At 39.2% G+C, this 11616-nt stretch overlaps 3 protein-coding genes and 1 pseudogene across 9 annotated transcripts in view; all 4 read left to right on the top strand.

Annotated features, from left to right (window-relative positions):
• The window catches only part of LOC145219514 (uncharacterized), a 2378-nt gene extending 440 nt beyond the window's left edge, over positions 1-1938 (top strand). The window contains exons 2-3 of the mRNA XM_080086871.1: positions 8-1255; positions 1888-1938. Coding sequence (XP_079942997.1) covers positions 8-1255; positions 1888-1938 — 1299 coding nt within the window. The remainder of the gene's footprint in view (positions 1-7; positions 1256-1887) is intronic.
• On the top strand, positions 1593-9045 carry LOC145220094 (protein FAM200C-like). Of its 6 annotated transcripts, none has more exons than XR_013857993.1 (4): positions 1649-1730; positions 1888-2027; positions 3052-6935; positions 7405-9045. XR_013857993.1 is itself a non-coding variant. In XM_080087388.1 (4 exons), the coding sequence occupies exons 3-4, from the start codon at positions 4034-4036 to the stop codon at positions 5822-5824; spliced, it is 1671 nt and encodes a 556-aa protein (XP_079943514.1). In that variant the 5' UTR covers positions 1649-1730; positions 1888-2027; positions 3052-4033; the 3' UTR covers positions 5825-9045. The 6 variants fall into 6 exon arrangements, 5 of the variants coding, with proteins under 5 accessions (XP_079943512.1, XP_079943513.1, XP_079943514.1 ...); XM_080087388.1 differs by having other exon boundaries at positions 3052-5369; positions 5490-9045; XM_080087386.1 differs by having other exon boundaries at positions 1593-1657; positions 3052-9045.
• Positions 6042-9045, top strand: LOC145220118 (uncharacterized). 2 transcript variants are annotated; one of them, XM_080087412.1, is made up of 3 exons: positions 6042-6275; positions 6357-6420; positions 6804-9045. In XM_080087412.1, exons 1-3 carry the CDS (start codon positions 6042-6044, stop codon positions 6884-6886), a joined length of 381 nt encoding a protein of 126 aa, XP_079943538.1. In that variant the 3' UTR covers positions 6887-9045. The 2 variants fall into 2 exon arrangements, with proteins under 2 accessions (XP_079943538.1, XP_079943537.1); XM_080087411.1 differs by having other exon boundaries at positions 6357-9045.
• Positions 7665-9598, top strand: LOC145219513 (uncharacterized; annotated as a pseudogene).
• The last annotated feature ends 2018 nt before the right edge of the window (positions 9599-11616 follow it).

Here is an 11616-nt window from a genome sequence, read left to right as displayed (position 1 = left end):
CCACAAGAAGAATGTACCTCTTCGTCCAATCGTGTCGTTCATCGGAAGCCCCACTTACAACCTAGCCAAGTATTTGGCTCGAATTTTAGCGCCGTTGATCGGAAACACGGAATTTACCGTCAGAAATTCTGCAGAGTTTGTAAAATCTTTGAATGCGCAACAATCATTGAGTGAAGACGAAACGTTGGTTTCATTTGATGTTACTTCACTGTTTACCAACGTACCAATCGACCTAGCATTGGAAATAACCAAGTCACGGTTACTCGATGATTACAGCTTTAAAGACAGGACCACATGGACACATGAAGACATACATAGAGGTCTGGAGATTTGCTTGCAACAAACTTACTTCAGATTCAGAGGTTCCTTTTACAAGCAAATGTATGGCACGGCCATGGGCTCTCCTGTGTCAGTGGCCGTTGCCAACATGGTCATGGAGTCTGTGGAGGAACGCGCCTTGCAAACTTTTGACAAACCACCACGATTTTGGCGACGATATGTAGATGATACATTCTGTATCATTCATAAACACCGGGTAACAGAGTTTCTACGACATTTAAACAATGTGCAACGAGGAATTGCGTTCACTATGGAATTGGAAAGCAAGAACCGGCTTCCTTTCCTAGATGTGGAAATTTTGAAAGCGGCGGATGGTAAACTTTCCACGCGTGTGTACCACAAGCCGACCAGTACCATGCGCTATTTACACTTCACATCCCATCATCCTTTGTACCAGAAAAGGGCTGTTGTCAAAGCACTTAAAGACCAGGCCAGACGCTTGACGACAGACCCAGCATTGCTTCAGGCGGAGTTGCACAGGGTACATGAGGCCCTGCGGTTAAATGGCTACCCGAACTGGATTCTCCGTGATCACAAAAAGATTTCACGGAAAGAAATCCAGTACAAAGAACGTGCCTTCGTCACCTTACCTTACATACCAAGGTTAACAGACATAATCCGTCGTATGTTGACCGATTTCGGAGTATCGGTTGGGGTCAAACCAGCAAACACCCTACGTCAGATGCTGTCGCACCCAAAAGATCCTCTAGATGCTACTGCAACTAGGGGTGTGGTGCATGCTATACCGTGCGGGGAGTGTGACGAAATATACATCGGTGAGACTGGTAGAAGTCTAAATACGCGCCGGAAGGAGCACGAAAGGGATGTGGGCAAGAAGGATGCGAAGAAATCAGCGTTGGCAAACCATGCAACCACTCACCATCACAGCATTAACTTTTCTGCTGCTCAAGTGTTGGTGAAGGAAACTGATTTTCACAAGCGAAGTTTCCTAGAGTCTTGGAACATCCATTCACGCGCCAACACAATGAACGTTAAAACAGATGTTCTAATGCCGATAAATTATCGGTCGCTTTTACACCACTGAGCTTGTTTTATCGCTACGGTGGTGCGAGTTTGCAGCCGCGTAATCTTGTTATCGCTGTTTTACATGTGTGTGGTTTGCATTTTGTCGCTTTAAAAGAAATTTGTCCTGCAAGTTATGTCATTATCCTGATGAAGGCGTCTTGTATAGGACGTCGAAACGTCGATTGTTTACAATAAAACTGCTGGATGAGCAATACTTAGTCATACTTAGATGAACTAGAGTGTGTTGTTAAAAAAATTGGCAAGAGTTGAGAGAGAGAAGACATGTAGAGAGGTTGGTTTATTTCATGTAATGATTGCAAGAAACAACAACAGCCAAAATCGTCAGGACATGAATTATTTAATATGTAAGTTGAGTTAACAGCAGCCTAACTGCCTTTAATTAATTAACTTTAATAATTTACTACATATATTTGAACTTGGACTTGAGGATACCCAAAAGCTTACCGAAATTCAAGCGTTCGTTATTAGATAAAGATGTATTTCACGTTTTTTCTTTTGCAGATAAAACAAGTTAATAAAAGTTACCACGAGGATGCAAAATTCGATCTCTGAACTTATGAATACACAATTTCCAGACACTGCAAAGGAATTATGTTCATCTGCAATCTTTCATCAGCACTCTTTACAAGCAGCTCACAAAGGTTCGTTGAAAGCTGGAATTTGTACAAAAGATTTCGGAAAAGAAAGTGTAGGACAGCGGTGCACAACCTGCGGCCATAAATGGTATTTTTGGCGGCCGTGCTTCTCAACATTGCAATAATACATGAATATGCGGCCGTATCTTGATTTGGTATTGAAAACAAATCTTTTGCGGTTTTGAATCAAACGGACAATTTTTTTTTTGCGCGACAGAAAAACGCATGCGTTTAGCTGGATTTGTTTACCCAGAGCATAGAAATATATACATATATATATATTTGACGTCATAAACAGTTACAAAGAAAGGGTTTGTTAGAGTTAGATTGAGGAACTGGTGTACAGTTGGTTATAGCTACACCTACAAGTTATAAAGGGTACAGTTTTAGTTGAAAAATGTTCTTTATGGCGTTCAAACGGAAAAGAGCATTGGCAGAAGAGTGTAGCCGGCACGTGCTTTTAAACCATCATTTTGACACTTTGGTTTGGCTAAGCATTAAGTAATGGAAAATTTTAACTTTGCAACCATGACTTTTCGTTCCATGGAATTTATATGCTGCTTTTGCGACATATGGTATCGAGCGGTGTAACTTTACTGTTCCATGTGTTCTCATGATTCAGTAACTATTGGAAGCACATATTCAGTGTCGTTGTTACATGTTCCCGTCTTCCTCATATGTCCATAAGACAGGCTGTTGCGTAAACCGGGTGTTTCGAAATAGTTGTGCAATCCATTGCAGCGCTGCAAATCTTTGCAAGCGTTTAACTTAAACAAACTAATAACTGATGTGAGTAAAAGAAGGTACTGTTCTGGAATGATCGCACGAAAAACGAGTATCAGTTTAAAAGCTAATGTTTATCGTTGATCTTTCTCTTTTCCATCGTATCCTTTCCTTGAGATAAATGAGACTCGATGTGTGTTGCGTAACCAGAATAAAAGACAAGAACTAAATTGATCTTTTGTGGACCATGTCGGCTCTATGCAGCAAGCGTTAAGAATCGTAATAATGAACTTACTCTCTACTGCAGACGACCGATACGAGCCACGAGAAGCAGAAGAAACAACGAGCTTTCAAGCAAACAATAACACGCGAGCACGGGCGCGCACGCTCGTCCCCGCAAGAGAAAAGAGTGTTTAATCCCCAATGGGAGTGTGATTATTTTGTAATGGAGACTACCACACACTGCATGGTTTGTTTAATATGCAGCCATATTGTAAAGACTGTGAAAAGCGATAACGCAAAGCATTTTCGCCGCCATCTATCACACCCTTATGCAAACTTGAAAGGCGAGTGTAGAAAGAAATGCGTGGAAAATTAAAAAAAAGCGTGTACGTCAACGGACATCTTGCATGTCAGCTTTCGTTAAATCTCAAAATGTTTGCTGTGAAGCTTCCTACAAGGTTGCGTATCATCTTGGTGTTGCTGGAAAGCCTTACACCAGTGGTTCTTAACCGGTGGGTAATTACCCACTAGTGGGGAATTTGAGGATTTCAAGTGGGTAATTTGAAGTTGGGTTTGTTGTTCCATGTGTACTCCACTGGTTCTTAACCGCTGGGAAATTTCCCACCAGTGGGAAATTACTGAATATCCATGCAGTGGGAAATTCTTTCTGGTCTGGAAGTGGGAAATTGTTTTAAGTTTTACTCGAATATCCAAGGAAGTAAATCTGATTAGTTAGTCACAAAAGTAATTTTTTTTAACAAACACCGAGTCCTAGTGCACTGTTTTACAATTTGTAACGATTTGCCTCGATTTCTACTGATGGCGCAATCCTCGTTGCATTGTTACGTCACAGACACCTGTCACCGCTCAACGATTGGCCACGAGGTGCGAGGAGTTTAGTTTCTGATTTCTGAAAGCTGTTTAGGTGAGGATTAGGTTACTTGTACTCGATATAAGCTAGCAACGTTATGGTAAATAACTTTTAGCAGTTATCTGGTAGATTCTACATTTCTAGGAGTTATCTAGATTTCTAGAAAGATTCTCTAGTCTAGATTTAGTTGATCATTATGACTAAAGTTAAACGAAAATATGACGATGATTATCTGAATTTTGGATTCACATTTGTGGATAAAGGTAATGAGCAGTTACCACAATGTGTTATATGTCTTAAAACTTTTTCAAACGCTTCCATGAAGCCCTATCAACTGAAACAACACCAATTAAAAGTCCACCCACAGTTAGTCGAAAAGAACCGGAGCTACTTTGAACTAAAAGCAAATCAAGTAAAGACAATGCGATTGGATACTACCGGTCAGTTTCAAACCACTTCAAAGGCAATTCTGACAGCATCTTATGCAGTTTCCTTGCAAGTGGCAAAAGCCAAAAAGCCACATAACATCGGCGAGACACTGATAAAGCCGTGTCTCGTAGCGTGTGCTAATATTTTGCTTGGCTCAAATGCTGTTTCCAAGGTTAAGCAGGTGTCCTTGTCCAATGACACTGTTAAGTCACGCATTGATGATATGGCATGCAGTATCAAATCTAAACTCATCGCTAATATCAAAGCTTCACCTGTATTTGCAATTCAGCTCGATGAGTCGGTTGACGTTGCAAATCTCTCTCAACTGATGGTGTTTGTCCGGTATGTTCACAATCAAGCCATTGAGGAGGACTTTCTTTTTTGTCGGCCATTGGAAACAACCACAAAGGCCAGCGATGTGCTCAAACTGGTGGAAGAATTTTTTGAGACTGAAAAATTGGATTGGGATAAACTCGGTGGTGTATGCACAGATGGGGCACCTGCTATGTTGGGTGCGCGGTGTGGTTTTGTTGAACTGGTGAAAAGGAAGAATCCATTTATTATTGCGACGCACTGCACCATACATCGAGAGGCATTGGCCTCAAGGACAATGCCTGAGGCACTCAAGAAAACATTGGATTCTTCAATCAAGATCATAAACTACATAAAAGCGAGTGCATTGAATACCCGGCTCTTCCGAAAACTATGTAAGGACATGGAATCAGAACATCAAAATTTGCTGTATCATACTTCTGTTCGCTGGCTTTCCAAGGGAAACATGTTAAATCGCCTTGTGCTTTTACTGCAAGAGGTTATTGAATTTCTTGAAATTCAAAAGAAAATAGAATTGAAGTCGATTATTACTGACAATATATTTCAGAAGAGATTGGCATATCTTGCAGACATATTCGGTCATTTGAATGAACTAAATCGCAAGTTACAAGGAGTGGGTTCGAACATAATTGTACAACGGGACAAGATAGCTGCATTGATTGCAAAGCTGGAATTGTGGAAAGGGAAAATACAGAGTGGTCGTAGTGTTGCGGCATTTCCAACTTTACATAAAATGATTGGAATGAATGGTATTTGTTCCGTTATTCAAGGTGACGTTGTTGAACATTTTGACAAGCTTATTTCTGAATTTCATCGTTATTTTCCATCCATTGAAGCTGACACTCCAGTAATGGCATTAACAAAGAATCCATTTCGATTCCCTGTTGCAGGTGTTCAAGAGGATGAAGAAAACACACAAGAACAGTTTTTGGAATTGATTCATGATTCAGCTGCCAAAGCTTCATTTGAAGATAATACCTTGGATAAATTTTGGGCAATTATGATGAATACATACCCAAAAGTTGCTGCAAAACCATTATCATTGCTGACTGCTTTCTCATCAACATACCTGTGTGAATCAGCATTTTCAAACGTTGTCACCATAAAAACAAAAGCACGAAACACAATGTTAAATCTGGAATCAGATTTGCGTTGTGCAATCTCAAAAATAGAGCCTGACATTGACTTGATCGTCGCTGAAAAGCAAGAACAAAAATCGCATTGACGTTGTTTGAAACTACGTAAACGTTCTTTAATGTTATTCTTCTCATTGAAATTGTTCTTTTTGTTAAATACCATTGTGCTTTGGGATATGTCACACAGGTCACTAGGATTCATTTTGATTTTTCAGTCAGTTTTAAAAGTATGTGGGGAATATAGGTTTATTAAGTAGCGGAAGTGGGTAATGAAAGAAAAAGGTTAAGAACCCCTGCCTTACACCCATGGAGAACTCTTCAAGATATGCCTACTCGATGTCGTTAAATGCATTCATCCTGGCAAGGAAACTGACTATTCGTCGATTCATTCCTCTTTCGCGTGTTACCATACAACGCCGACAACATGATATCTCCCAGCAGTTAAAACACACACTACAGACAAAAGGTAACAGCCAAAAAAGTTTATTTGCAAATGTGAGGATCTTCTCTCCATGGAAACGGTTGCTACTCGCACTCATGGTGAAGACATATTTAATGCAGTGAAACATGCTTGCTTTCGTTCTGAGTTGGATTTACGAAATCTTCGTTTTATTTGCACAGATGGTGCCACCTGCCATGACGGGTAATCAGCAAGGCTTTGTGACAAGATTTGCAGAATATGGATGTAAGGAGCATGGAAATAGTGATCTTATTAATCTTCACTGTATAATTCACCAGGAAGCATTATGTGTCAAATCTGTCACATTAAACACCATTCTTAAGGATGTCAATTTCGCGAACTATTAACCTAAAGCGAAACGTCTGTAGAGGATATTCTCTATCACTCGTCTGTTCGTTGGTTGTCCCAGGGAGAAACATCTCGCCGCGATTTGCTTTTGCGCAAGGAAATAATAGAATTTTATTACTTAAAAAAGAAGCACTGTCCTTTGCTTGATGCTAAGTTTCTTATTTCTCTTGCGTTTTTAGTTGATTTTTTAACGCATGTCAATTTTTTAAACAAAAGTTTGCAAGGAAAAGCAACCACAGTTTAAACCGTTTCGGTACTAGATGGAATTCACGCCGATCAACGTGGCGAACAGGATTTGACCGACGCTAAGGGCGACAAGATGGCGCTGCAAAACATTACATAACCAACCATCCCTATCTCGAAACAAGCCGGACATTTCAAGTTGCTTCAAGGTAACGTTCGTCGAAGAACCGCCCACGAGCCGTTTGGACATTTGTGAGGACAAATGGTTAAACGATCTAAGGGCGTCTATTAACCCACGATTTTTCCGCGAACGAAATGAAATGCTTTTCTCCCTGTAAGCGCCACGCCTTATCAACACGCACGCCATTTTTACACCTGCTAGTTTTTTGTTCGCTACCGCCGTTGCCACCTTATTTGCAGTCCGTCAGTTTTGGCTTTTATCACAGCCGGTCTCCATAGTTTTTTCGCCATTGTCCGGTTATTCGCAGCTGTTTCTTTTTTTAGACAGAAACTGACGATGCCATAGGCAAAATTAATATTTCTGTTGAAAATGAAACTTTACACTGACGCTGATCGTCTGCCACTCTTTTTGTGTATTTGACAAGTAAAGACAGATCTGTCGGTCACCACCCTGTTACAGAGACTTGTAGTCTGTTTTGACATCCCACTTACTTATAGAGCAATGGATGCTGTAAGATTTCTTGCCTCTTGTGGCGCCAAGCTGTTATGTACCGGTGCGGGGAATATCGTCATTGCTATTGACGCAACAATGAAGTTGTGACGTCAAAACCATTGTGGTGCAATTACCTTGTGCGAGACCGTATGGTTTGCGTTTATTAGTGTCTGCTTTATGTGCTGACCGCGTGAAAGTGATTATGTAATAGGTAACTAACTGATATGTGTTTCTTTCTGTATAAATAAGGAACTTTACTGATAATATGCCAACTGTCCGCGGATATATTTCAGCTGTGTTAATGGTGAGCATTATGTGTTATTACTATTTGCCTGTAGGGAGAGCGGGGTAAAATGAGGTGGTGGGGTAAAATGAAGTTGACCGTTTTTAGGCGACCTACTTACGCCACCGTGCGCCAAATCGGTGTTTAGGCGGCCATTTTGACTATCAATCTTGTCAAGGAACGATTTTGAGTTCAGCGGTTATTTAAAAAGTTTGGACCAAAAAAATTAAAAATAGCCTGTTTCTTAAAATAATTGACATAATTTTGATTCTTTTTTCCCCAAGACATATAAAGTTAAAAAATGAAAAGTCTGTATTTTAGGTTGGTTAGTGCCGAGACAAAACAATTGGTAATGAATCAAAAAGTTTTCAAGTTGTTAGTATTTTTTGTGAAAGCTTTTTCTGTTCAGTACAGGTGTGGGGCAAAATGAAGTACCCCACTGTGGTATTGCAATACAATGAACCCATATTTATTGTTTTCGCTATCACAATGGCAAGCTATCTAGTATTTTTATTGGTATATCAGCATAGCTATAGCATAGCTGGCTAACTGTCAAACAGTTAAGAAACAAAGAATTAGTTTAGGATTGGGAAATTATATATATATTTTTTTAAATGTAAGCTATTGAAGGTTGTATTTTCATTAGACAACCAGCATGGCAAGAATATATAAGAGAAAAACTATCAGACAAAACTGGTACTGTTATTAATTGATTTAAAACAACAGGCATTTGGCCAGGAAATAAAAATGTCTTTGATGAGGCAGATTATGCCCTCTTGACAACTACTGATATTGACCCATCTATTGTCACCACTCCAACATAGTGCTGAATGCTGAACCAAACATGGACAATGCTACCAGTATTACAGATACTACATCAAATCCTGATTTTTCATTTGCCAAATCTATTTGTGATTTTGTGATGTGATGCCAATTCCAAAAGTCAAACAAATAACTTTTAGAAAAAAAGGAAAGAGGGGTTCAACAAGTAATTTAACTAGTTCCCCTTATCTGTCAAAGCTGAAGTTACAAACATAAAACAAAGAAAAAAAATACCTAAAAAGGGAAAATGCTGCAAGAAGTCTTTAAAGTATAAAAAAGCTGCAAACAATGTGAAAGTTAATCAAGAAAAAGATGCAGCCTGCTTATTTTTGAGGAGTTATATTCCATTTCTGCAAAAGGATGGATTTGATGCTGTATCTGTCCTATGAAGGCACATCACTTGTGTGCTGGAGTTGAAGAGTTTGAAGGTGTATTCGCTATAATTGCGATTTATGCCAGTGATTAAAAAAAGTGTTTATTGGTTGTATTTGTTGTTGTTTTTCGCAACTACTTTGTTTATAAATGCAAAAAAAACATTTGTTGCTATTTTGTGTATTTTGTTCTTACTCATGTTAGTGCAGTATGACAAAACCTCATTTTACCCCGCCCATGGGGCAAAATGGGAAAAAACGGACCCTTGGGAAATTTAAAATAACTTGTTGTTTGTAAAGTAAAGCTTGACTATTTGGGTTGGTTTCTGTAGGAGATAGATTAAACTACCTGTCATGTAAGTTTGGGTTCAATATTGCCAGTGTTAACGTAGCTACGACGGTTTCCGCTTAAGTGTCCCATTATACCCCGCTTTCCCCTACAGTACCAGTTGTTGACATCACGTTGTCTTATATAGCAGCGAACCCAACTTGGACCTGCATACGTTGTGTTGTGCATTACACTGTTGCAACCCGGTATATTTACCGGTAAGTTGATGTGTCTAATAGCGTCTCTATTTATGCTTTACTTGAATGCATAATTATACCGCAGCCATTACACTGGGCAAGATTCAATTGGTCAATAACCTGTGTATCTTTGCGACGAGGTGGCTCGGCTGCATTGAAACACCTGTCATTCCGGCAGAATAAAATGTGCCCAACAAAGATTTTAAGGCTTCACGTAGTCAATAATAACCTTTTTACAATGATCGAATTGTAGTTGTTGCGGACTTGGTGATAATAGCTAAATTCAAGCACCTAATGCAATGCTGAACAGATTTTTTTTATCATAAATAAAATTAAATCACATGTAAAGACCGAAAAAAAATGTATACACGAAAATTATTACATATACATGGCAGTTTCTTTTATTAGCGTTATTCGCACTTGCTGCCTAAATAAACACTTCCAGAAAATAAGAAATGTATAAAATTTGGCACAGAAGTACACCAAAGCATACTTAACAACATGGTAATAATGATTTTTGGAGCGAGAAAAGAGTTTTCGGCAAAATACCTTTTTCTTCGGTATTTTTTAGCAACGCGATTAAAATGTATTTTTAGAGCAATTAATTTTTTTTAGAAAAATAAGTTCCTCGGTAGCAAGCACAACATTCTTGCCTTGTGACACAACAAGGCCTGTTTGACGTTTGCAACTTTACACCAGAGCATACTGAACAACGTAGTAATAATGAATTTTTTAAACGATTAAAGATTTTTCTGCAAAATGAGAATTTCTTCTGATCTATGTATTTTAGAAAGCACAACATTATTGCCTTGTGACAAAAGTCAAATAAAACATGTCGGTTATGCGGTAATCGTATATCGCAGCATACACTGAATATTCAACTAAGAAATTTGTGAAAAACATGGTGAATTTCACCTCTTCCTTCCGTGTTGTTGGTGACCGCCAGCAACGGGAGAAACTTTGCTCACCCACGGGTGGTATCATGCAACAGTGATTCATTCGTTTTTAATGCAATTTCTTTTTCAGGGGTCATATCGACACCATGGATGCATCGAACTGGAGTTTTTGTTCGAGCGAAAGTTCGGCAACATCGACGAAGCAGCTTACCACAGCTTGGTTGAGGCGTCTTGTAGCGTGTCCCCCCAGCGCAGGTAGAATTGAGACAAAGTGGTTTACGTATACGCTGTAGTATATTGGATAAAAGTAACAGTAAGTATTAAATGATCAATATGGACGTATATTTTCGTAAATAATTGTGGCTGGGATTCTTCAGCAAAGAGGGAGATCACGGGCACCTTGTTCCAGAGATCAACAAGGTTGGGCAACCTCGCCACGGGAAAGGGCTGCACGATCGAGAGCTTTGGCACGTCTAGCCTTGAGGCTTATATTTTTTTCCTTCTTGCCACTTTCAGCGTGCCAAGTGAGTACGTGTTAATCTTTTTTGTCCAAGCATAAAGTTTAATGGTTGATCCCGAAATATAAACATTTTATTTTTTTAGAAATGTTATCCAATTTTGCCAAAAGCAACGCGATCAAGGAAACTAAGAAGAAAATAAACGCCTGTGTGACTGATCACATTCGCCGACGGTGGAGCAGAGGGTAAGGTGTCTGTGGTTGTTGGACCCCCGAACAAAGCATAAAGATAGAGTGGGGAAAAGTAAACAAAAATATATTTTTAGCAAAACCGGTTGAATTAAACGTAGCGGTTGTTACATTCGGGTTACACATTTTGGGAAACTCTCATTAAAATTTTGAGGAAATTCGGCGATATTTTAGAAACCAACGCTTTTGAGGTAGGTAAGTGTACTTTAAAAATTATTTATACGTCAATTGCTAGACATAATGGCCTGACAGCTTTAATCAGTCGGATACAGACAGACAGGACTAGTTTTCGGTGCCACCCAGGAAGAATTGCTCGCGGAGTGTATACAAGATGGAGCCAGGCAGTTTCATGGTCTGTCAGCATGAAGTTCATTTAAGTATGTTGGCCCGACAATCTGCCAAAGAAATAATATAAAACACGCCCATCAAGCTGGAGCTGGCATATACTTTCTGTCGCAGGAAAAGATTGGTTTTAGGGCTTTAAATACACACGAACAATAATTTATTTGAAGTTTTTACTAAATTCAATTTTAAAAGTCACGAAATTTATAACTGTGATGAAACTGGAATGACGACTGTCCAAAAAACAAATGCAGTTTTTGGCACAAAAGTTT

The sequence above is a fragment of the Phallusia mammillata genome, chromosome 3, assembly GCF_965637545.1.
Source record: "Phallusia mammillata chromosome 3, kaPhaMamm4.hap1.1, whole genome shotgun sequence".
Classification (NCBI taxonomy): Eukaryota; Metazoa; Chordata; class Ascidiacea; order Phlebobranchia; family Ascidiidae; genus Phallusia; species Phallusia mammillata.
This window is presented reverse-complemented; position numbering and strand designations above follow the sequence as displayed.